Consider the following 24,474-nt stretch of genomic DNA (forward strand, 5'->3'; position numbering starts at 1 on the left):
TCCAAGCTGTTTCAGCGCTGATTCTTCCAAGTCAGCTAAGGAACAGAAACCTTCACATATTAAGCAACAGACCGCTACAAACCACAGCCTGCCATGCTTTCTTTTGGCTGCATTGAAGTGCAACTGCTTATTGAGAGTGCATAGCTCTAACAAGTTATATGGACTCCCTCACTGTTTGTTGTATTGCTTATATGGTGCTTTGATGGGAATGTATATTGGCAAATTGGAGCCAAATTGTTAAATGAGCTATTGTTGTTGTTTCTTTGCCACTTTGTTCAATGTGAAGGTATATATTTTTTTTCTACCCTGCACAAGGATGATACGCAAATTCGTGAAGAGTTCCGTAACACAGTCACTGGGTATCCAAATCACATCCTACACGTTCAGCTATGTTCTTAGATGCCTATCAAAAATCTCCCCCCTCCAATTACAGAGTAAAGAGGAGACGTAGAAGTAGTAGTAGTAGAAGAAGTAGAAGAAGTAGTAATAGAAGTAGTAGAAAAAGAAGACATTAACAGAAGTAGAAGAAGAAGTAGTAGTAATAGAAGAAGAGTTGGTTTTTATACCCTGATTTTCTCTACCATTTTAAGGAGTCTCAACCCGGCTTACAATCACCTTCCCTTCCTCTCCCCACAACAGACACCTTGTGAGGTAGGTGGGGCTGAATTTGGAGAGAACTGTGACTAGCCCAAGGTCACCCAGCAGGCCTCATGTGTAGGAGTGGGGAATCAAACCCGGTTCTCCAGATTAGAGTCCGCCGCTCCTAACCACTACACTACGCTGGCCAACTTTGTATGAGACAACTTTCTCCTGCTGTACCTAAACCCATCCCATAATCAAGGCTTTTCCTGGTAAATACAGGGAGCCTGTGTCACATTTCAGGTGGATGGTGGAGAGAGAAATACCCCAGCTTTGATAAGTCCTCGAGTGACTCGGTCCATCAGAAGAAAATGACAAGGACAGCCAAGAGGAATGGCTGGGAGACACTCACCGTTTGTAGGGGTCATAGGTGGGGCTGTCCCTCCGAGCATAGCTGCAAAGACAGAAGGTATGAGCAGCGAAGTTGATGCCTCTCTGATAAGGCTAAAGGCTTTGTGAGAGGACTTGGGAAAAGCTATCACACTGCCAGAGCTCTCAAGGAAGCCCCTCTGGCCCTGTTTGGCGACCACTGCCCACATGTCCAAGCCCAACCTCCCAGGGCTCAGGCCTCCACATTAAGCACCCTCCTTTCTCCCAACAATGGGTCCAGGCTTCATCGAGAGCACACCCTCCGTGGCCCATCCAGCCCAGACTGTGCTCACCTCCTCTGCCTCCCTTCCCAGGTAAGCTCAGTAAATATTTTCACCATTTCTGTCCCCCTTCCCTAATATCACCAGCCATTAATCTATAGCATCTTAAATCATGCTACAACATTAACTTGTGAGGAGTTAAAATAGCCCACCCTATAACCATACTACCCAGCAGCCAGAACTGACAGCCCCTGGGGTCGATGGGGCTTCAGGCTTGGCCAAGTTTCCTTCACACACGCTCATGCTAAAGACAGCAATTACGAGGGAATGTGGGCGCCCAGTGCTCGTGGCCAGGACAGCCACTACAAGCAGCCAAGATGTGCAAGGCTTTGACACTGAAAGAAGAGAGGGGGAGGACAGGGGCACAGCTATATTGAGCAACAGGGGTCTCGAGAAGTCAAGTTTGGGATTTATTCAGGCTCCTGAACAGGGATAAGAAATAAAGACACACTTCATTGGCTCTTGTAGTGGAGGCAAGACTGAAAACTGGGAAATGCCCCAACACCCAGAGGGAAGCATTATAAGTCCTGCTTCTGTGGGTAAAGCAATCTGCTCTAAGACCCTCCCACTGAGAAGGGGAAACTTCTCACTACCCACTTGCAGAGGTATGCTTCCCTCCTGGCACACACAAGAATCAGAGAAACCAAAGCATTCAGCTGCCCCCTGGTATGGCAAGGAAGAACTTACGTGGCCCAAGGGCAGCCAAATCAGCCTTTATCCCCCCCCCCCCAAAAGCGCCTTACCTCGGAGGACTGATCTTCCTGCCTTTCAAACGTTTCTCTCGGAATTCTCGTCTCTGTCGTCGAGAGCGACGGCCCTGGGAGAGAGTCAGTGAGGGACATTATAGAAGTTGCCTTGATATGATGGAGGCTGAGAAAATCACCACCTCTGGCAGATTCCCCACTGCCCATGCAAGGACTCCGGAATCAAGCACCATCCTTCGGAATCAAGCACCATCCTTTGATATCAGTATCTTGTTACAAGTGATCTTCATGGGAGGAAGATGAAATGAGACCGTCTCGAAAAATGCAAGACTGACAGGGAAGGGGCTATATTGAAAACAGTTCAGAACTGCCCAGGGTTCTCAGCTCTCCTCACCGAGTACATGGCCTTCTCTTCCTCCAAGGCTTTGGCGTGTTTGATGGCTTCTGCCTCCTCTTTGTCCTTCCGTAACATCCTTCCAGATGAAAAAAAAAGAAGAACCAGGGGAGGGGAAGGAGACAGAGACTTAATCTGGAGGGTCTCTCTAAACAGGAAACCCCTAAGAATTCTACTATCTGGTAGCAACATTGAATACATTCATGTTTCCTTTTTGGTCTAAAAGGTAGCAAGCTTAACACTCAACGTTTCTTTCAACTCCTTTTACAAAGGTGCCTGGTGGCACCTTAAAAGACTGACAAGGTTTTTTTATTCCATCATAACAGAAACCTGTCTGACTGTAAGGGTGGCTCCCTCTCTAGAAGCTCCCCCCCCCCCAACGTTACTTTTAATTGTCTTAATTTTTTTGGGAAAACGTTCCAGGGCAGTGAAAAACACCACAACTGTTTCAAGGCAGTATGAAAAAGGTTATTTCCTTTGGTCTGTCTCAAGACCACCGCCCATTAGTTTCAGTTGGTGATTGCTAACTATCTCAAAAAAGAGTTCATAATTCTATAAGCAGCAGTCACAGGAAAGGTGTTCCAAATGCCATGATCATTTTGGCTGCCATTTTCTACCTAGATCAGATCTGACTAAGGGAGTTTTGACTCTCGAAATTTATAATCCTGAAAATCTTGTTGTCTCTAAGGTGCCAATGGACGCAAATACAGCTTTTCTACGGCAGACCAACATGGCTACCCTCTGAAACCATTTTCTACCTGTTATCCAGCTCTGTTACATTAACAGCCAGGGGGATATGAGACCACATATCCATGGTAAGTTAGGAGACTAACCACTGCCCAAGCCTGTTACCCTTGAACTGTGTGATAGAAGATACAAAAGAGCCGGCACATGAACTCGTCTCGAGAACCTCAACGGTCCAGGCCCCTTACCGGACAAAATCTCCTTCCGCCATGCCATAGGTGGTGGCCTGCTTGTTTAGGTCAGCCACTTGTTCCTGGTTCAGCTCGTCTACGTCAACTTCAACATCTGCAAGCCCAAGAAGAACACCGATTGGGGGGGCTGCTCCTGGAACCTCCCGTGTACCAGATGGGCATCTGCAGCCCACTCTCCGTGTCAGATCCAGAGGGCTGCTGCCGACCAAAGAACTCATGCTATGACAAAACCAGCTTCTGAGCACTTTGGGATCCAGCCAGACATAAAATGGGGCCGAAAGAGCTGCTTCGGAAGAGCCCAAGGATTTGTGTGTGTACCTGGTGGGCTGTTTCACACTTGTAACAGCAGAATTCCATTCGCCTGCCACAAATAGCTTTGGAGATTCCCCTCTCCTTGAAAAAGGTGCTTGCCACGTAGCATGAGAGGTGGGCGCTGCTGTCTGTGTGGGACACTGTAGCCCGCCCACCCCCCTCCCCAGCCATTTGGGCACTCTAACCTAGTCATGAGGTTGCTTTTGGATCCTACTGGAAGGGAAATTTGGTCCCAGTATTCCACACCTTCCACAGCTAATCTCAGATAAAGAATAAATACTTCCTGCTCCAGGGAATGGCAAGAATCTCTAGCTAAGGAGACAGCAGCATCATTGGTCTTTGAGATAAGGACACCAGGCAGGCAATTGGGGGAGGGGCTGCTGGTTATAGGAAAGGGGTGTCAGCAACACGAGAATTCTGGGTAAAGGGAAGTGGTTGCAGGCCACTCTGCAAAAAGGACTCCTGGGTGCCAGAAGACTGATCCTCCTCTTAAAACAGAATGTTTCCTATGGTGCTGAAGAGGCAAGCACTCAGTGTGATGTAAGCAGACTGCAGGATCGGACGCAGATGCACCACATCGAGAGACAAGGGGACACACTGCCGACAGGACCCCCACTTCATAAAAGCCAACCCCAAACAGCAGTGAGGCCTTGGGAGACGTACCGATATCAGGGATGACTTCGTCCTCATCTGTGTTGCTGTCCTCCTCAGAGTCATCTTCATCTGCTCGTTTCTCAGGCGGGTTCTCAAGCTCTGCCACCGTGCTGTCCTCGTACGTGTAGCCAATGGATGCCTTTTTCTCTGCTAACCTAGTTAGAGGAACACAGTCCTTCAAACACCTATCTGGTGAAGCTTGTGGAATGGACATCTTTGTCCAGTATCCTTCCACTGCCGAAGAGCTGTTTCTTTTGCTCCCTTTGTAGTGGGTACTGGCTTCTATAGCAGTCAGATGGGGGGGGGGGGTTTGAGAGCATGGACCAAGAAAGAATGTTGGGGGGGTATAACATGCCCCCCCCCCCAGGATCAGGCCAAGGCTCCACCTCAGCTACCACCCTGTTTCCCTTAAGGAGATCATGAAAAGCCTCGTTGGTGGTCCGAAGCAGGATGAGGCATAGCCATCTTGGGCAACTTGAGTTGTGGTGGCAGATGCTGCAAAAGCAACTTATTAAAATTCTGCACAGCGAATCAGATCACCAATGGCCAATTAGAATCCCTGCTGGGCAAAAGCCACACCTGGCCCCTCGCACTTTCTAAAAACATTTGACAGGCACCCGGAAAGGTGCCAAGAAAGGCACCCACAGGCACCACATTGGGAACCCCAGTCCTGATGTATGCAAAATGCCCTAAACATCTGAACGCGATTCTGCAAACACCATCTAACATGCAACTTGTCTTTAACTCCGTCCACAGATACAAAAGGTTGACATCGCATTATCCGTTGCCAAGACTCAGAACTTAGCTGTGCCCCCAATGAGACCCTCCACTGATCCAATCACACTCACTTCTTCTTCTCGTCCTCGTTGGGTTTCTGGAGTCCCCCGTATAGCTCGTCAATGTAGATCTGATAGAGACACTGCTCTTCCGAGACTGAAAGGCAAATGTGAAGAAGGTGCGGATTGGAAGGGCACAGCCAACAGCACCAGGAAGAAGGCTGCAAGAACACAGTTCAGTCCCATCTCCCCCACTTTCTGGAACAACCAAGGAAAGTGGGAAATGCCACACGCGGGACCTGTGGCAGACAGCCAGGAAGATGGGCATGCCGGGGAAACTGCTCCCTGCCTTGCTAATCCAGGGGCCACCTTTCAGATTTAATATCGTTTAGGTTATTTGATTTATAGGCTACCCTTTCCTGGCTGAAGCCAGGCTCAGAGTGGCTGACAACAGTCTAAAACAATTTAACATCATACATTACAGAAATTATTAAAATAAAACCAGGAGCCTTAAAATGTCAATCATTTTGTATCTGCGAGGCCACCTCTCCTGGGATGCCCCTCAGAGTTTTATGTTCAGTTAATGCTAATCTCCTGGTGGTCTCTGGCCCAAAGAGTGTCTGGCTGTCCTCAACCAGGGACAACTATAGGCCTGGTGAAATTCCCTTGCAAATGAGACCAGGGCCCTGCGGGGATCTTAAACAATTCTGCAGGGCCTGAAAACGGATTTGTTCTACCAGGCCTATAGTTGAGGTCAGCTACGGTTTTATATCTATGCTGGCCTCCCCCTGCTTTTCTATACTGTGGTTATGTCAGCAATGGAATTGGGGCCCTGGCTGCCTAAGGGCTGCAGCGGTTTCAAGATTTAAGCACCACCTATTAGTTATTTATTGGTTTTAAAGTTTCTGAATTGTGTGTGGTTTTATCGAGAATGATTTTACTGTATTTGATAGAATTGTATGGTTTCATATGTTGTTAGCTGCCCTGAGCTCGGTTTTGGTCAGGAATAGAGGGTGGGGTATAAGTTGAATTAAATAAATAAATAAATAAATACCATTGCCACTATAGCAGCCATAATAATTTGACCCATTTGCGGACACATAGCAGAGAAACCCGGGGGACAGGCCAGCTAGACGGAATACCATCGCTGTCCTCATGCACATGCCTGACGGAACAGCTCAGCTTTATAGTCCCCTGCTGCTCTTTCAGAAAATCACACCACAGACACTAGGAGTGGAGATAAAGGGCCCACCAGAGACTGAGCCGCTCTCTGGAGGAAGGAGGGATGTGGCAGGCAAAGAGCAAGTGGCAGAGCTCCCCGCTCCCATAGACAGCTGGAACCAAGCTCGCATTCTGCTCCACCCACAAGCATGCAAGCTGATCCTTCTGTCAGGATTGCTGCCCCGAAGACTGGTCACAACAAGAGAGAGCCACTTTATCATTAGCAGGTCATTCCCCCACCCCATCCCTGATCGGGATGGCACTGGCAAGTTTTGTCATCAAGGGTTACCCCATCTTTGCTCATCAAAGGGGATACACCGCAAGGATTTGGGCTGCAGTTCCTTCTGTTCCCAACGCCTTGCCCAAATTAACCCTTCTGTAGCTGCTTTCCCCATCCCTCCAGCCTTGTCTTTCCGAGAGACAAAAGAACACCAAACAAACCTCCACTGCTGAAGGTTCAACAGAAAGGCCCCTCCTCCTCCCCCAAAAGGCTTCCCATCCAGTGCAAGGAAAGCTGAGGGAAACTTACTGCCAGCAAAGTCATTCTGCACCAAGCCTCTGTACCGTTCGTAGTTGCATTTCCTCTCATCAGACTCCTGTTCCGGCGAACTGGAGGAAGGAGAGGTAGAGACTGGAATTAGAAGGCCACAGAAAGTGACCAATGATTGGTAAAACCATGGTGGTGGTGGTGGTGGTGGTGGTGGTGGTGGTGGTAAGTGCCATCAAATTGCAGCCGATTTACGGCTATCCTGTAGTGTTTTCAAGGCAAGAGACATTCATTCGGAGGTGCTTGGCCAATGCCTACCTCTGCATAGCAAGGTAAGACCATATACTCCCCACTCTAAGCAAGCACTGATTTTGAATTCGGTACAATCCTAAAAACTTCACTTTAAAAAAAATCAACCTTAGACCTTATAGTCACCGAGACGTTTAGAAAACATGCATCTGTTTCAGGGCTCCCCAATATGATGCTCGCAGGCATCACGTCGCCTGCCAGTACTTCCCTTGGTGTCTGCCAAGCTTTCCAGAAAGTGGGTGGGGCCATTGTAAGGCTGGGCTTTTCATTAGCTTCCCTCATTCACTGGAGGATGGGAAGACTGGTAAGAAACTGGGCTTTCCTTAGTCAGTGTGTGGTTCCATCCCCCCTTCAGGATTTCCTTTTTCCCAGCAGGTGCAAGGAGGGAGGTATTCTATTTGGCTCCAACTCCTGAGGCAGCCATTTGGGGTTTGGCTCCACCTCCCATGGAAGCCATGTTAGGGTGGCCCTCACCCCTCCCTCTCAAAACTCCAAAGAAGCCCACAGCCTCAAAAAGGTTGGAGATCCTTAACTATTTCATCACGCAAACAAATCAGACACTGAAGCAAGAGACGATTTGTCTCAGGACTACCACCAAACACCTTACATTGGGTTTAGCAACGGAGGGGTGTACATGGGGATGTAGTCCAGGTGGGCTCGTACATCAAACCGGTCTATCATGTTGTTGGTGTCCCCCTGCCAAGGCATCCTGAAAGGAACAAAAATGTCAAAGGAAGGTTAACACAAATTTCCTAAAAAAATGTCAGGGCATATGCTGGAAGTCACAAAAATCACTCTTCAGCAGATAAGCTTTCACTCTGGAAGGAAAGCTGGGAAATATGGAACACTACTCACATATTGACAGGACTTTCGGCTGCAAGAGCCACTGCAGAATCCAAATGGACCTTGCACGCCCGGCCGTGAACCTGCAGAAACTGAGCTGGGTCCTTTTTCTAGAAGAAAAGTATTAAATTAGTGATGTCTAATTTACACCTAGACTGGACAACTGCAACAACCTCTACTTGGAGCTATCCTTGAAGAGTATTCGGAAGCTGCAGGTAGTGGAGAATGCTGTGGCTAGATTGCTAGTCGGGGCCAGCTATTGGAGGCATGTAATCCCAATACAACAGCAATTACATTGGCTACCAATCTGCTCCTGAGTGCAAATTCAAGGTGTTGGTTTGTACTTGAAAGCCCTACTTGGTTTGGGACCAGGGTATCTGGCTACCAATCTGCTCCTTAGCCCAATTCAAGGTGTTGGATTTGTACCAGGGTATCTGAAGGACCATCGTCTCCTGTATGTTCCTGCCCTGGAATTAAGATCACAAGGAGAGGCCCTCCTGAGTGTCCCATCAATCAAAGAAGCTCATTTGGTGGGTACATGAGAGAAGGCCTTTTCAGTGGCAGCCCCACAACTATGGAACAACCTCCCCAGGTGCACCCAGCCCCCCTCACTTTCAATCTTTAAGAGGCAGCTGAAGATGGTTTTGTTTAGGACTGCATTTTATTAAAGCAGTCCCTGCTATTTTAAATTTTGGTTTTATATTTTTATATGATCTATTTTATGTATACTGGAAGCCACCTTGAGCTCCAAGAGGAAGAAAGGTGGTTAATACATGTTTTAAATAAATAAATCAGAAACGTTTGCAGACACTTGAAATGCAATGGAATGTTAATGAAGCAAAGGAATGTATTTCAAAAGCCATCTCGTTTCCCTCCTTTTCTTTCAAACATGGAGTGGTGGTGGGGAACTTGGGAATGGGTCACAGCTCAGCCACAGAGCACAAGCTTCACGGTTGAGGGCAGTGATGGGCTACATCAAGCTGGCCTCCCTCCCTTCCCCACTTTCCCCCCTCTTTTCCCTTCCCCTTCCCTGTTGTTCCTTCCCGTCCTTTCTTTCTGGAGCCTACTGGGTCTAACAGATCCTGTCCTCGGCTGTCCCTTAGCTCTCCCTATTACTGCTCCCTGGGACGAACTTCACCCACACTAAGGATCCCTTTTACATTGTATAAAGTTTTAAAACATATACAATGAGGGGATTATTCCAGTTCCAGTGCAAAAAGAGCACCTGTATACAAATGAGCATTTAGGCGTAACCTGATTATAACTTTCGGCGTATCTCCAAAGCGACCATTAAATAACAAGCTAAGGGTACAGTAACGGCTTTATCTTTACCAGGCAGCAGATAGATAGAACATACAGGAAAGTGTGAAATCAATAGGATAATAAAAGATCTTATAGAAAATAAATCGCAACTGAATAAAAAAATGGGTAAATGTTTCTGTCTTTGCCTTTCCGCACAGGCAGACTCTCTGTTCCACTGGGTTAAGAATCTGCCAAATAATTCATTGAGGGGTAAGGCATTGTGTCTGGCCAAGAAGAAAAGTCTTCAAGAGGTTGGAATGGTTAAGAATTCTAGATAATCTGGAAGCACTGGAAAAGACGGGGTGTTCTGACCCCAGAAGGAGGGTGCGCATTTCCTTTTGGCATCATCAAAGTTCAAGATGGTCCCTTCATTCTAAATCTGTGAGTATCTTATTCATTGCTAAAGGGAGGTCTAAGGGAAAGTGGAAATTATTATTAGGACACCATTTGAAATTAATTTTGAGTTTGAATGTTACTGTTATTGAGGATAAGCACAGATTTATAAATATATATATGTTTTATAGTTCTATGTTTTAAATTGATATATGATGTAAATTATATTGTTGGCAGCCACCCTGAGCCAGGCTTAGGCTGAGAAAGGGTGAGGTAAAAATTAAACAAAATAATATAAATACATTAACAACGTTCAGATAGCAGAAACTGGAAAAGACCGTTCTGCCTGAGCCCCTGGACACCCACTGCCAGTCAGGATAGGCAATACCATTTGTGTGTTTATTTTCCACTCTTCCCCTCACTGGGGACCCAAGGGAGGATAAAGCGATTGCTGAAAAACTAAATGAATTCTTCTCATCTGTCTTCACTGTTAAAGATACAGTTCCTTCTCCTGAACAGAGATTTTGGAGAGGATAGAATGAGGAACTAAGGCGAATCATAGAGTTGGAAGGGACCACCAGGGCCATCAAGTCCAACCCCCTGCACCATGCAGGAAATTCACAACTACCTCCCCCCTCCAAACCCCTAGTGACCAGAATATGGCCAAGATGCCCTCCCTTTCATCATCTGCCTAAGGTCACAGAATCAGCATTGCTAACAGATGGCCATCTAACCTCTTCTTAAAAACCTCCAGGGAAGGAGAGCTTATCACCTCCCGAGGAAGCCTGTTGCACTGAGAAACCGCTCTAACTGTTAGAAAATTCTTCCTAATGTCTAGACGGAAACTCTTTTGATTTAATTTTAACCCGTTGGTTCTGGTCCGACCTTCTGGAGCAACAGAAAACTACTCGGCACCCTCCTCTATATGACAGCTCTTCAAGTACTTGAACATGGTTATCATATCCCCTCTCAGTCTTCTCCTCTTCAGGCGAAACATACCCAGCTCCTTCAACCTTTCCTCATAGGACTTGGTCTCCAGACCCCTCACCATCTTTGTTGCCCTTCTCTGGACCCGTTTGGTAACAAGGCAGGAAGTCCTAGAACGTCTAGACAAACTGCAAACTAACATGTCACAGGGACCAGACGGTATTCATCCTATAGTTCTTCAAGAACTCAAATGGGAAATTGCTGAACTTCTAACAAAGATATGTAATATGTCCCTTCGATCAGCCTCTGTACCAGAGGACTGGAGAATGGCCAATGTAACACCCATTTATAAAAAAGGTTCCAGGGGACCCAGGAAATTACAGGCCAGTTAGCTTAACGTCTGTTCCAGATAAATTGATGGAAAGCATTATTTAAAGATAAAATTGTCAAGCATATAGAAGGGCAAGGTCTGCTGAGCAAAACTCAACATGGCTTCTGTAAAGGTAGGTCCTGTCTCACTAACCTATTAGTGTTTTTTGAAAGCGTCAATAAGCATGTGGACAGGAATGAGCCTGTGGACATTGTGTATTTGGATTTCCAAAAAGCTTTTGACAAAGTCCCCCACCAAAGACTGCTAAGCAAACTTAATAGTCATGGGATAAGAGGACAAGTCCTCTTATGGATTGAGAGCTGGCTGAAAAATAGGAAGCAGAGAGTAGGAATCAATGGTCAGTTCTCACAATGGAGGGATGTGAGCCTCAGGGATCTGTGTTGGGACCGGTGCTTTTCAACCTCTTCATCAATGACCTGAAGTTGGGGTTAAACAGTGAAGTAGCCAAGTTTGCAGATGACACCAAATTATTTAGGGTGGTTGAAACAAAATTGAACTGTGAAGAGCTCCAGAAGGATCTCTACATACTGGAAGAATGGGCATTAAAATAGCAAATGAGATTCAATGTGAGCAAGTGTAAAGTGATGCATACTGGGGCAAAAAATCCCAACTTCACATATACACTGATGGGATCTGTGCTGGCAGCGACAGACCAAGAAAGGGATCTTGGGGTGGTAGTGGATAGCTCAATGAAGATGTCAACCCAGTGTGCGGCTGCTGTAAAAAAGGCAAATTCCATGCTGGCCATAATTAGACGAGGAATAGAGAATAAAACTGCTGATATCATACTGCCCTTGTACAAATCTGTGGTGAGACCACACTTGGAATACTGTATACAGTTACTGGTCACTGCACCTAAAAAAGGATATTACAGAGCTTGAGAAGGTGCAGAAAAGAGCAACCAAAATGATTAGGGGATTAGAGCAACTGTCCTATGGGGAGCTGTTAAGATGCTTAGGGCTGTTTAGCTTGGAAAGAAGGCGGCTAAGGGGAGACATGACAGAGGTCTATAAAATCATGTATGGTTTGGAGAGACAGGGAGAAGTTTTTCTCCCTCTCCCATAATACTAGAACACGAGGTCATCTGTTGAAGCTGGAGGGTGACAGAGTCAAAACAGATAAAAGGAAGTATTTTTTCACACAACGCAGTTAAATTGTGGAACCTGCCCCAGGATGTGGTGATAGCTGCCAACTTGGAAGGTTTTAAGAGGGGAGTGGACACATTCATGGAGGAAAGGGGTATTCATGGCTATTAGTTAAAATGGATACTAGTCATGCTGCATACCTATTCTCTCTAGTATCAGAGGAGCATGCCTATTATATTAGGAGCTGTGGAACACAGGCAGGATGGTGCTTCTGCAGTCGTCTTGTTTCTGGCTTCCTGGAGGCACCTGGTTGGCCACTGTGTGAACGGACTGCTGGACTTGATGGGCCTTGGTCTGATCCAGCAGGGCCTTTCTTATGTTCTTAAGCTTCCATGCAGAATGGGGATTGGAACCTGGGTCCTGCAGACCCTAGTTCGACACTCTAACCACTACATCATGCCGGCTCTAAGAATGACAGACCAAGGGTCCCATTCGGGATACGTCAGTTCCTAGTCCTCATCAGAAGAGGGACAGAAGAACTGCAGTTTTGAGCAGGAGCAGCTGGGACTTTGACATGATAGAGTCTGCATGTGTTAAAATGCTTCCTTTTCTTCCAATACAAATCACCTCAAAGTTCTAACTCTTGGGAAACATGCCTGAGGCTTAGTGACTACCATCAATCCCAGATAAATCATGTGATCATCTGAGAAATCTCACTGACACCAGAGAGAATCAGCAGTCACCTAAATGTGACTGCCTGCAGAGGGGCCACAGCTGAGTGCTAAGGCAAAACTGTTGCAAATATAAGGGCACAGGTTCAATCCTCATCATCTCCCATTAGAGCTGGGGAGGGGCTGTGGCTGAAAGGCAGAGCATTTGCTTGGCATGCAGAAGGCCCAAGGTTCAATCCCCAGCATCTGCAGTGAAAAGGACCAGGTAGCAGGAGATGTGAAAGACCTTTGCCTGAGATTCCAGACAGCTGCTGGCAGTCTGAGTCAACAATACTGACCATGATGGGCCAATGGTCTGATTCAGTATAAGGCAGCTTCATGTATCCACTTCCACCCCTGCTGTCTCCATTTGTTGAATAATCATTGTTGAATGCCAACACCCACTTGTGAATGTCAACATTCACCAAATACTAGAGTGTAAAAAAAAAACCTGAGAATGGCAGGGCATAAATGAAATTAAAATCAAGGGGAATCATGTTGTGAAATGTTTTGAAGCTATCTGTTGTGCAGTTACACAATCCTCATTTTTTATTTACTGACACAATCTTCATTTTTTTATTTACTGACTTCTTTTATAGACTGCCTTTCTCCCAAACAGGGGCCCAAAGCAGCTAACGTCATTCTCCTTTCTTTCAATTTAGACTCACAACAACCCTGTGAGATAAGCCAGGCTGAGTTTGTGACAAGCCCAAAGTCACTCAGCAAGCTTCCATGGCAGAGTGGGGATTTGCACCTGGGTCTCCCAGATCCTAGAGCGACACTCTTACCACTACACCTCGCTGGCTCTAACAGAGTACAATAACGCATCACACATTTGCTTGTGTTCTGCTGCAGTTGGATTGCAATAATTTATTAAAGGTTTTCTATTGAAAATGCAAGGGAGGGCATTGGACACAGAGGAAAATATGAGCAGAACTTCCCTCATACTCACTATCTTTTCATAATACTCTCGCCGACGCTCGGCTCGCTTCTTGTAATCCACCATCATCCCCCGGAGCTTCCGTTCATGCTTTCGGGCTTCATGCCACATCCTGCCTTTGTCCAAGCTGTTCAGTGGAGAGGGAGAACCAACACGTTAGAGGCATTGGAGGAAAAGGACAAAATTAACCAGAGTGACCTCCCTGCCCCATGCACATGTAGAATGTACCATGACTTTGCTCATGAACAGCATTACTGACTTGGTTAGGCACCAAGTGCCCAGAGAGAAGGGGGAAAATATTGCACAAGTGTAAGCAATTGGAGCAGTCCTTTCTGGATTCTGGACCAAGAGGCACTCATGTGTTGTCATGGGCCCTGTGTTGTTCAACATCTTTATAAATGATTTGGATGAAGGAATAGAGGGGATGCTTATTAAATTTGCAGATGATACTAAATTGGTAGCAAATATGGTAGAAGACAGAGCCAAGATACAGGATGATCTTGACAGGCTGGAGAATGGGGCTAAAACTAATAAAATGCACTTCAACAAAGATAAATGTAAAGTTCTACATTTAGACAGGAATAATCAAATGCATAATTATATGATGGGGGAGACTTTCTGAGCAGAAGTGTGTGAAAAGGATCTTGGGGTCTTAGAAGACCAAACACTGAACATGAGTCAGCAGTGTGATTCAGTAGCTAAAAAGGCAAATGTAATCTTGGGCTGTATCAACAGAAGTATAGTGTCCAGATCACACAAAGTGCTGGTATCACTTTACTCTGCTCTGGTTAGACCTCACCTAGAGTATTGCGTTGTTTTGGCACCACAATTTAAGAAAGATATAGACAAGCTGGAAAGCGTCCAGAGGAGGGCAACAAAGATGGTGAGGGGTCTGGAGACCAAGTCCTATGAGGAAAGGTTGAAGGAACTGGGTATGTTTAGCCTGAAGAGGAGAAGACTGAGAGGGGAAATAACCATCTTCAAGTACTTGAAGGGCTGTCATATAGAGGATGCTGCACTGTTTTCTGTTGCCCCAGGTCGAACCAAAAACAACGGGTTGAAATTAAATCAAAAGAGTTTCCGTCTAGACATTAGGAAGAATTTTTTAACAGTTAGAGCAGTTCCTCAGTGGAACAGGCTTCCTCAGGAGGTGGTAAGCTTTCCTTCCCTGGAGGTTTTTAAGATGAGGTTACATGGCCATCTGTCAGCAATGCTAATTCTATAACCTTAGGCAGATGATGAGAGGGAAGGCATCTTGGCCATCTTCTGGGCATGGAGTAGGGGTCACTGGGGGTTTGGATGGGAGGTAGTTGTGAATTTCCTGCATTGTGCAGGGGGTTGGACTAGATGACCCTGGTGGTTCCTTCCAACTCTATGATTCTATGGAAGAACAACGCCTTCTCTGAACGCCTTCTCTGAGCCCACAGGACAGGCTGCCTGTTGTCTTCTGGCGAGATCTACAGATCATCTTCTGCTGGGAGAAGGCCACCCCTACACACTGAATGTGACAGGAACCACACCAAGGCACAGCAAAATTATCCACTTGTGGAGGCTGCCCACTGAATCTCTGCCTGAGTCCACCCAGTCAAAAAGCACACACCGAGTGATTCCATGCAGAGACACAGGAAGGAGAGAGAACACTCCAGAAAGTAAATCTCAGTGAGTGCAGGGGTGAAGAATACAATTTCAATGCAGAAAATTGGACTGATTAATCCATTCAAGACATCCCTCGCACACACATACACAAAGGCCGAGTTCTCTTGCAGATCAGAGTTATAGCTCATCATTGCCCCTTCCTGCTAGGGTGAACTGCTTGGCAAGGTAAAAGGCCAATTTGACTGGACACCATCAAGGGATTTTTACAGCCATTCTTGAAGAGCTCCACTGCAACCAACGGGATCTGCTACCAAGCAACCTAACAGAGGCAGCACGTTTTTTTCCCTCCAGAACAATTCACTGTGTGACAGCCTGAGGAGGCCAGGAAAGCTCCCATGTTCCTGGCATTTTGCAAACTATGTAAAGCTGAATGGTTCAGGCCTTTTTATAAAAGGAAATGGGGCTAGCTCATTAGAGATTGAGCCAGGAAAATGCACTGTGTTTCTGCTAATGTAATAACATATTCTGCACTGTTTAACAGGTCACATTTAATACTCATACTTTGTTCAGAGAACAGCTTTGTTTCAAATTTCTGCAATCTTAGTCCTATTACATTGCTTATTACATTAGATGCATTTATTTACATCAGGAGTGGGGAACTTCAGGCATGGTGGCCATATAAGGCCCGCGAAATCATTGGGTCCTGGCAGATCTCTAGCTCAGAAGGATCTAAGACTGGCGATCTGCCCCCTACCGCGGACAGGAATAGCCTCTATTCAAGGCAGATGTGAGTTTGTTTTGCTGAGAAAAGGAACCTTCTTTCCCCTTTGCAGAACAGTCATTAGCTATGGAGCTGCTAGGACCGCCCAAGAAACTGTGTTAACCCTTTCTCACCCGGGCCGTGGAAAAATGTATTCCCTCTGAACTACAAGAGGGCTTGGGGCGGAAGTGGCGATAATGGAGGGGTTAAAGGAGGCAGGGCCAGAATACGCGGGAGGGAGTTCTTAGCCAGTGTGTCTTCATTTCATCCCTGCAGGTGGAGGTAGCAGGAGCCGGCTGTAGAATCCGCCCCCAACCATGCGGAGCAGGAGCAACTCCGGCATGTGGCTTGACAGCTACGCCTGGCTGGTGCAACAGACCATCCTGAATCACCAGGTGGGCGAGTGCGCCACCGGTTGGATGCCTGCCTGCTTGCCCGTGCAGGAAGGGGTTATCTGGGCAGCTGGCTGTTTGGGGCTTGGTTGGTACCCCCTCTCCCTTCTGACTCTTTCCCTTCTAAGTCCTGCAAATGACGCGTAGGGTGGGAATGTGCCAGATCGAGGCGTTACTGGACCAGGCTCCTTCGCCTACAAGCCGCAAGCGGCTTGCCGCTCACGCTGTCTTGTGTTTGCTGCCCTGCCTGAATCGCTTGGGACCAGCTGGGGATGGCAGAGCTCAACAGCAAGTCGCCCTATGTGGCAGACACTTGGAGCCGTCTCCGGTCGTGCCTCTTGACTAAATGTTTGACCAAATATAGCAGGCTAATTTTTAAGTTGATAATTGTGTATGGCCCGCGAATGATGTTATAAAGATCCAAATGGCCCTTGGCAGAAAAAAGGTTCCCCACCCTTAATTTATATGGTATAATCTCCTTGGAGATTCAGCAAAAAAATTCAATTTACACTATTCAATACAGTAATCAACTAATGCTTCTGATTAAACTCAACTAAGATTTCTTTAACCAGGCCCTGAAAACCATTAACGCACCTCAACTATTTATTTTAACAGAACAGGTCAGATACACAAAGCCAACACTCACAGAGCACAAACTTGGGCGGCAATCAAAATGGATGTCCTTCTTTCCACCAACTGCCCATGAAGAGATTAGGAGGGACGGGGTCAGTTGCTTGAGCAAAGGGAATAGCCTAGATGAAGGAAGTCAGAATTGGGTTAGGGCTGCAATCCACAGCTAAAACTTCAGCTTTGTCCAGAGATGGTCAGTGGCCTTCTCAGAAGCTGGCTGGATCGCGTGTGGCCCCATCACGTTATCTGCCAAGTTATTAATCAAGGTGCAACAAAATATTTATCTGCAGGTTCACTCAAAGAGGAAAAGACGCATTCGAGTTGTAAGAGAGAAAATACCGCAATTTAATCGTTGCATCTCTCATTTGGGTTTCCTAAGCTCGAATGTATGCCCTCCAAAATGGGGACGCTCTTTCCACTAGATGGCACCACTTTATTCAGTATGCATCCTTACCACTGTTGAAGAGGCCAGTGGGAGAATACGTTTCCGACCCTTCTAGAGAGACCGGAACAGACCCAAAAATTTGACTGTTGTTCATTTCTGGATTGATTAATTACAAGAAGGCAGATTTGAAGAGTCAGATTTCCCCCCCCCCCAAAAAAAGTTGTTATGGTTCTGCCACGTTACTGTGATAAGGAATGAAAAAGGAAACATCTACAGATGGTTCCAACATGCAATAGCTTTTGTTTCACTAAACAGTAATTTCTCTCTCGTACTTCTTTCAATATCCAGAAGCAGCACACATCATAAGGGTAGGGTAACTTGTAAATATGACCAATCAAGCTATTTAAAAACATATTTCTTGAGGGAAACATTAGGGAAATGGGTACTGCTTTCCTCAGAATATTAGGGAAAATCCAAGGCGTACAAGAGGTCATCATCAAATTAACCATCCATCATGGTTGTTCATTTTCCCCCCAGTTAATAAATCAGGGGTGTATGTGCTTTCTTCCTTCTGTTCCTTGGGAAAAAAGATACCAGAGGGCATGTTCTTCCACCACATTTTTCAGGTTTCTCCCAAGTCTTCAAATCTGTTCTGTCTAGTGGTAGAAAGTGCTGTCGAGGTACAGCTGACCTATGGTGACCTGGTAGGGTTTTCAAGGCAAAAAAAACGTTCAGAGGTGGTTTGCCATTGCCTGCCTCCGTGTGGGCTGAGAGTTCTGAGAGAAAAGTAACTGGTCTAAGATCACCCAGCAGGCTTCATGTGGAGGAGTGAGGAATTGAACCTGGCTCTCCAGATTAGAGTCCGCTGCTCTTAACCACTACACTCGCTGGCTCTCTATTCTCTCTACTGGTTGTAAAAAATAAAATAAAATGCTGGCATTCCAGCAAATCTCTTAGAGGGAAGCGCTGCCTTTAGCATCCATCACTCTTCAGGTTTTTTTCTTTTTACAACATCTACTCTATCTACAAGAGCCCCGTGGCACAGAGTGGTCAGCTGCAGTACTGCAGTCAAAAGCTCTGCTCACGACTCGAGTTCGATCCCAACGGAAGTTGGTTTCAGGTAGCCAGCTCAAGGTTGACTCAGCCTTCCATCCTTCCGAGGTAGGTAAAATGAGTACCCAGCTTGCTGGGGGTCAAGGGAAGATGACTGGGGAAGGCACTGGCAAACCACCCCGTAAACAAAGTCTGCCTTGGAAACGTCGGGATGTGACGTCACCCCATGGGTCAGGAATGACCCGGTGCTTACACAAGGGACCTTTACCTTTTTACTCTATCTACAGGTTGTTAAAAGGAAAAAACCTGAAGAGTGATGGACACCAAAGGCAGTGCTTCCCTCTAAGAGATTTGCCGCAATGCCAGCAAATAGGCTGCTCCTTTGGTAAGGATTGGACAGCGGTGGCCCAAAAGGCCCCCCACTGCTGCAAAAATCACTCCTTCCTCCTCCTGTTGCCATCGAAGCCAGCAGCTGAAAGCCAGAGGCCAAATTTGGTTGAGGCGCTTCAAGCTGCTGATCCTATTCCAGGAATCTTGTAAGACTCATTTAATCAGACTAGGGTTTAGCTGCCAGGCAACATCAACCCCCTTTTACAACCAGAAGCTCTGTCCCCTTCCCACCTTTCTGAATTTCTTCGCACGGGGGGTTACTCTACCTGAGCATCTGGGGTTGCAGTAAAAAGACATATGAAAACACCTCAAGGGGCTAAGAGGAGACTGCTCTCAGACAACGAATGAAAAAACTCACCTCGCTACCTGCTGATAGAGAGCCAGAGTGTGAAAGTGCAAACTTAGCACTACTGGCATAGGTGCCTTTCAAATCCTGCTGACAAACAGAAATAACAGCTTTTCAAAGCAAGCAGCTTCCAGATTACTAATTCAGATTCACCTTAAATAAGAAGCATCCCATTCCTCCTAACCTCCACATGTACCAGCACATGTACCCAGTTTTGGGAAAGCAGAGCAAGAAAATGCCACTAGAAGGGAGGTGAGGTAACCTACCTCTTTCCACCAATACTAAAAAGAACACCAGCAGATCCTGCTCAAGAAAGATTTAAATAAACCTTAACTCACAAGCTACCATCACAGCAGTTTTTGACCCCAGCAACGGAGCAAGAGAATACGAGAACTTCCTAAGAAGCAGGGATCCTGAAATAGTTAGCATAACAGGGGCGTGACCAAAGCCATTATTAAAGGATGGCAACAATTTATGAGCTGACATTACACAGAAGTAGTGCCAGCCATATTAAAAAGGGATAAGAAATAATATGCAGAAGAGAAGGAAAACGTAGTCTTTTAAAAATATGTGTTCTAGTCTGCCACGTACTTGGGAAATTATTTACCAAGGATTATTCCACATAATGCTACAATAGAATATTAATTATACTTAAAAAAACCAGATATATTAATATTGTTGTTTATAGACCCAACATCAATATCTGTCTTTTAAAAACAAGACATTCTATTCTGTCACATACTCAGCATAGCAAATTATTGCAGACAATGGAACGAAGAGAAACATTCACCTACAGATCCATATACCACCATATCAATACCTCAGCCCACAATCAAGTATATCTGAGGCATGAGATGGTGCAAAATCTCTAAGATAGCTACTCGGCCTCCCAAATTAATATCCCCACTACTTTTATTCTGCAAGTCTTCCACCCAGGATCAGAGAAATCCTAAACAAATTATGGGGAGGGGGGAGGTGCTAGTCCTCAAGACCCTTTTATTTTAAACTATCTCCATTACCCCAAACGGTCAAAACTGACTCTTAAAAACATGAAGATAGTTTCAAACGGTTGGCCTGCTAGATTCGAGTCCAGTAGCACCTGAGGGACAAACAAGATTATAGGGGATAGATCACAATGGGTAGCCATTTTAGTCTGTCAATAGCAACAGAAAACAGCAAGAGTCCAGTAGCACCTTAAAGACTAACAAAATTTATGGCAGGGTAGGAGCTTTCGTGCGCTACAGCTCACCTCTTCACATTGGACAGCGGTGGCCCAAAGCCCCCCCCCCTGCTTTCGTGAGCTACAGCTCACCTCTTCAGAAAGCTCCTACCCTGCCAAAAATTTTGCTAGTCTTTAAGGTGCTACTGGAGTCTTGCTCTTTTCTAAGATAATTGGGGTATGAGCTTTCGAGAGTCAAAGCTCATATCCCCAAAAAACTCCTCAAAAACTACCTTTCCTATATATATTCAGGGGAAGGGCCAGAAAAGGTGCAGGCAGCGCTACCCAAGGCCTCCCCAAAGGTGCACCTTTCTTCCACCATGGGGCCTTACCCCCAACCCTCCCAACAAGCACCCCCAGCCCGCGTCTCCCCTCCCCTCTCGCCCTCACCCCACTGGATGTCAACAACCCACCCCTGTCAATACTCTAAAGGACAGGAGCGGCCATACCTCACCCGCCCCCAAAAAATCGCAGCTTCGGGGCCGGAACCGGAAGGGAACCAGTATGAGGGCGAAACCGTCTCCTTGCGGCCCATTGGGTAAGCGGAGGCCGCGTGACGCCTGACGCATCAGCCAATCACAGCGCGTCTCCTCTGCCGCCCTCCTCCCCCTCCCCACGGAGGCCGAAGAGTCTGTTCTCTCCATCTGTGTATAGAGTGGCCCTCTAGCGGGCAAGGGAGGAAGTGGGTTGCAACACAGATGGGGCCGGCGCAGAAGCAGCCCTTGATCCAGGGGGCCCCCTAGCGGCCAATGGAGGAAGAGGGCTGGCTTGGTTTTTCTTCCGAGAAGGGTCATTTGCGCGTGGTCGCTTTAACCTCCTTTATTACCCTTTCAGCCAGGATCAAAGTAACCCGGGTTGGGGGAAACGGTGTGCATTGGCTGGAATGATCAGGGACGAAACTGTGGGCTAATGGAGGCATGAATCCAGAAAAGCAGTCTCCCAAGTTCAAATCAAGTCCCACCCCTTTAAATGCTGCTCTGTAATTGGCTGACTTCGCAGTACTCACCCTGAGAGAAGGTTTCCTTCCCCCCAGACCCAACTGCCGCATAAAAAAGCATTTTAAGAACAAAAAACGGAGCGATCTGAAAGAAGGGGGGGGGAGAAATCCAAGCCTCGTTTTAAAAAAGCTTTTTTTTTTTGCTCAGAAAGAGCTCAGAGGTAGCAGGAAATGCTTGAATCCCTGCCTCTGTATGCACTGCTTCGTGATTGGCTGTGAGAGAAGCCAATCTTCTGTGCTTCCCCAGTTGGGCTATCTGCATGCTGCCTTGAAGAGGGAAAGGGTGGGGTGAAGCTCAACCCGAGAACTAGGGTTACCAACCTCCAGGTAGTAGCTGGAGATCTCCTACTATTACAACTGATCTCCAGCCGATAGAGATCAGTTCACCTGGAGAAAATGGCCGCTTTGGCCATTGGACTCTATGGCATTGAAGTCCCTCCCCAAACCCCGCCCTCTTCAGGCTCTGCCCCCAAAAAGCTCCCACCAGTGGCAAAGAGGGACCTGGCAACCCTACCGAGAGCAGAGTCTGCATGCTCTGTGACTCCGGAATGAGCCAGGATTAACAGTTTAATTTGGGCCTGAAGAGGAATGGGAAGAGGAACGTTCATTTTACGTTGAAACAGCATTGAACTTCCAAGGAATGAGGTAACGTGCATACTGAAAAAAATTGATCCTGGCTGAAACAGGGAATAAAGGAGGGTAACACAACCATGCATAAATGACCAATGATTCAGGAGGGGGGATTCAAGGGGGAGTGTTCATTTGTTTCAGCAAAATTAAACGAGTCCAGTAGCGCTAAGAGTTAACTCCCACACATAAGTCAGAGCCACTAATGCAGACGTTGGAAAAGTAAACTCTATACAGGGAAACAAGCCTGTGGCTGTCAATTTAGTAGCGTTCATACGTGTTCCTGTGTTCATGAATCTTGGGGAACATCATGGCTAGGGTTGCCAGCTCTGGGTTGGGAAATACCTGGAGATTTGGGGGCGGAGCCTGAAGAAGACAGGGTTTGGTGAGGGGAGGGGCTTCAATGCCATAGAGTCCAATGGCCAAAGCGACCATTTTCTCCAGGGGAACTGATCTCTATCGGCTGGAGAGCAGTTGTAATAGCAGGAGATCTCCAGCCACCACCTGGAGGTTGGCAACCCTAATCATGGCAGCTGCAGGGAGGAGTGAATAAACAGGAAAAGATAATAGAAGTTACTATCTCAGACCACCACTAGGAAAGGGGGCTGGTCTCCCACTCCCCCGCTTTTCATATTTGCAGTGTACTTTTAGGACAAAACCCAAGGACGAGGCTTCACAAGCCAAGTGCATTTAGGGACATACAAATCATATCCCACATTGGATACATCACCTGCCGTACTTGGCAGTTGGTGGAAAGTGCCATCAAATTGCAGCTGATTTACAGTAACCCCTTACAGGGTTTTCAAGGCAAGAGACATTCAGAGGTGGTTTGCCATTGCCTGCCTCTGCGTAGAGACCCGGAACTTCCTTGGTGGTTTCCCATCTGAGTACTAACCAGGGCCTACTTCACTTCCGAGATGTGACAAGATGGGGCTATCCTGGGCCATAACTGCCCTGCATAGTATAATGCTATAGGTTTACATAAGAACATAAAAAAGCCCTGCTGGATCAGACCAAGGCCCCTCAAGTCCAGCAGTCTGTTCACACAGTGGCCAACCAGATGCCTCTAGGAAGCCCACAAACAAGGTGACTGCAGCAGCATTATCCTGCCTGTGTTCCACAGCACCTCATATAATAGGCATGCTCCTCCAATACTTTAGAGAATAGGTATACATCATGACTAGTATTCATTTTGACCAATAGCCATGGATAGCCCTGTCCTCCATGAACATGTCCACTCCCCTCTTAATGCCCTCCAAGTTGGCAGCCATCACCACATCCTGGGGCAGGGTGTTCCATCTTCAGCAGATGACCCCACGTTCTAGTATTGTGAAGGAGAAAAGTTTCTCCCTGTCCACTCTCTGTACCATGCATAATTTCATAGACCTCTATCTTGTCTCCCCTTAACTGCCTTCTTTCTAACCTAAACAGCCCTAAACATTTTAACAGTTCCTCATAGGGCAGTAGCTCTAACCCCGATCATTTTGGTTGCTCTTTTCTGCACCTTCTCAAGCTCTGCAATATCCTTTTTTAGGTGTGGTGACCAGAACTGCACACAGGTACTCCCAGTGTGGTCTCCCCACAGCTTTGTACGAGGGCAGTACGATAGCAGCAGTTTTATTCTCTGTTCCTTGTCTAATTATGGCCAGCATGGAATTTGCCTTTTTCACAGCAGCCGCACACTTGGTTTGCATCTTCATCGAGCTATCCACTACCACCCCAAGATCCCTTTCTTGGTCTGTTGCTGCCAGCACAGATTCCATCAATATCTATGTGAAGTTGGGATTTTTTGCCCCAATATGCATCACTTTACACTTGCTCACATTGAATCTCATTTGCCATTTTAATGCCTATTCTTCCAGTTTGAAGAGATCCTTTTGGAGCTCTTCACGGTCCAATTTTGTTTTAACCACCCTGAATAATTTGGTGTTATCTGTAAACTTGGCCACCTCACTGTCCGCCCCCCCCCCCCGCCCAACTCCAGGTCATTGATGAACAGGTTGAAAAGCACCAGTCCCAACACAGATCCCTGAGGCACCCCACTGCTCACATCCCTCCATTGTGAGAACTGACCACTGATTCCTACTCTCTGCTTCCTATTTTTCAGCCAGCTCTCAATCTATAAGAGGACTTGTCGTCTTATCCCATGACTATGAAGTTTAATTAGCAGTCTTTGGTGGGGGACTTGGTCAAAAGCCTTTTGGAAATCCAGAAGCGCAATGTCCACAGGCTCATTCCTGTCCGCATGCTTACTGACGCTTCCAAAAAACTCTAAAAGGTTAGTGAGACAGGACCTACCTTTACCTAGCCATGTCGGGTTTTGCTCAGCAGGGCTTCCTCAAGTTTGGCACCTTAATTTGTTAAATGTCAGTAACCTTTCCAGCATCCCCCAATGATGTGACTCCACATCTTTGCAAAGTATTTTAAAAGGGCAGCGTACAAGAAAATCCACATTTAAAAAAAAATT

The 24,474-nt window shown here is 46.6% G+C and overlaps 1 protein-coding gene across 4 annotated transcripts in view; it reads right to left on the reverse strand.

Annotated features, from left to right (window-relative positions):
• CLASRP (CLK4 associating serine/arginine rich protein) overlaps positions 1-13,755 on the reverse strand; it is a 33,214-nt gene extending 19,459 nt beyond the window's left edge. For 3 of the 4 annotated variants that reach the window (XR_008933239.1, XR_008933240.1, XM_056847218.1), the window contains exons 1-10: positions 13,625-13,736; positions 7,937-8,034; positions 7,689-7,790; positions 6,815-6,894; positions 5,137-5,221; positions 4,298-4,443; positions 3,320-3,416; positions 2,388-2,466; positions 2,033-2,106; positions 992-1,033 (exon numbers count right to left, since the gene is read on the reverse strand). Coding sequence is in view for 2 of the 4 variants with exons in the window: in XM_056847218.1 (XP_056703196.1) it covers positions 992-1,033; positions 2,033-2,106; positions 2,388-2,466; positions 3,320-3,416; positions 4,298-4,443; positions 5,137-5,221; positions 6,815-6,894; positions 7,689-7,790; positions 7,937-8,034; positions 13,625-13,723 (902 nt within the window). In the remaining 2 variants the exon portion in view is untranslated. Of the gene's footprint in view, positions 1-991; positions 1,034-2,032; positions 2,107-2,387; positions 2,467-3,319; positions 3,417-4,297; positions 4,444-5,136; positions 5,222-6,814; positions 6,895-7,688; positions 7,791-7,936; positions 8,035-13,624 lie in introns of all 4 variants that reach the window. The other variant, XM_056847217.1, reaches the window with a different exon arrangement.
• Between the last annotated feature and the right edge of the window lie 10,719 nt (positions 13,756-24,474).

This window comes from Euleptes europaea, chromosome 3, assembly GCF_029931775.1.
Source record: "Euleptes europaea isolate rEulEur1 chromosome 3, rEulEur1.hap1, whole genome shotgun sequence".
In the NCBI taxonomy this organism is placed as follows: domain Eukaryota; kingdom Metazoa; phylum Chordata; class Lepidosauria; order Squamata; family Sphaerodactylidae; genus Euleptes; species Euleptes europaea.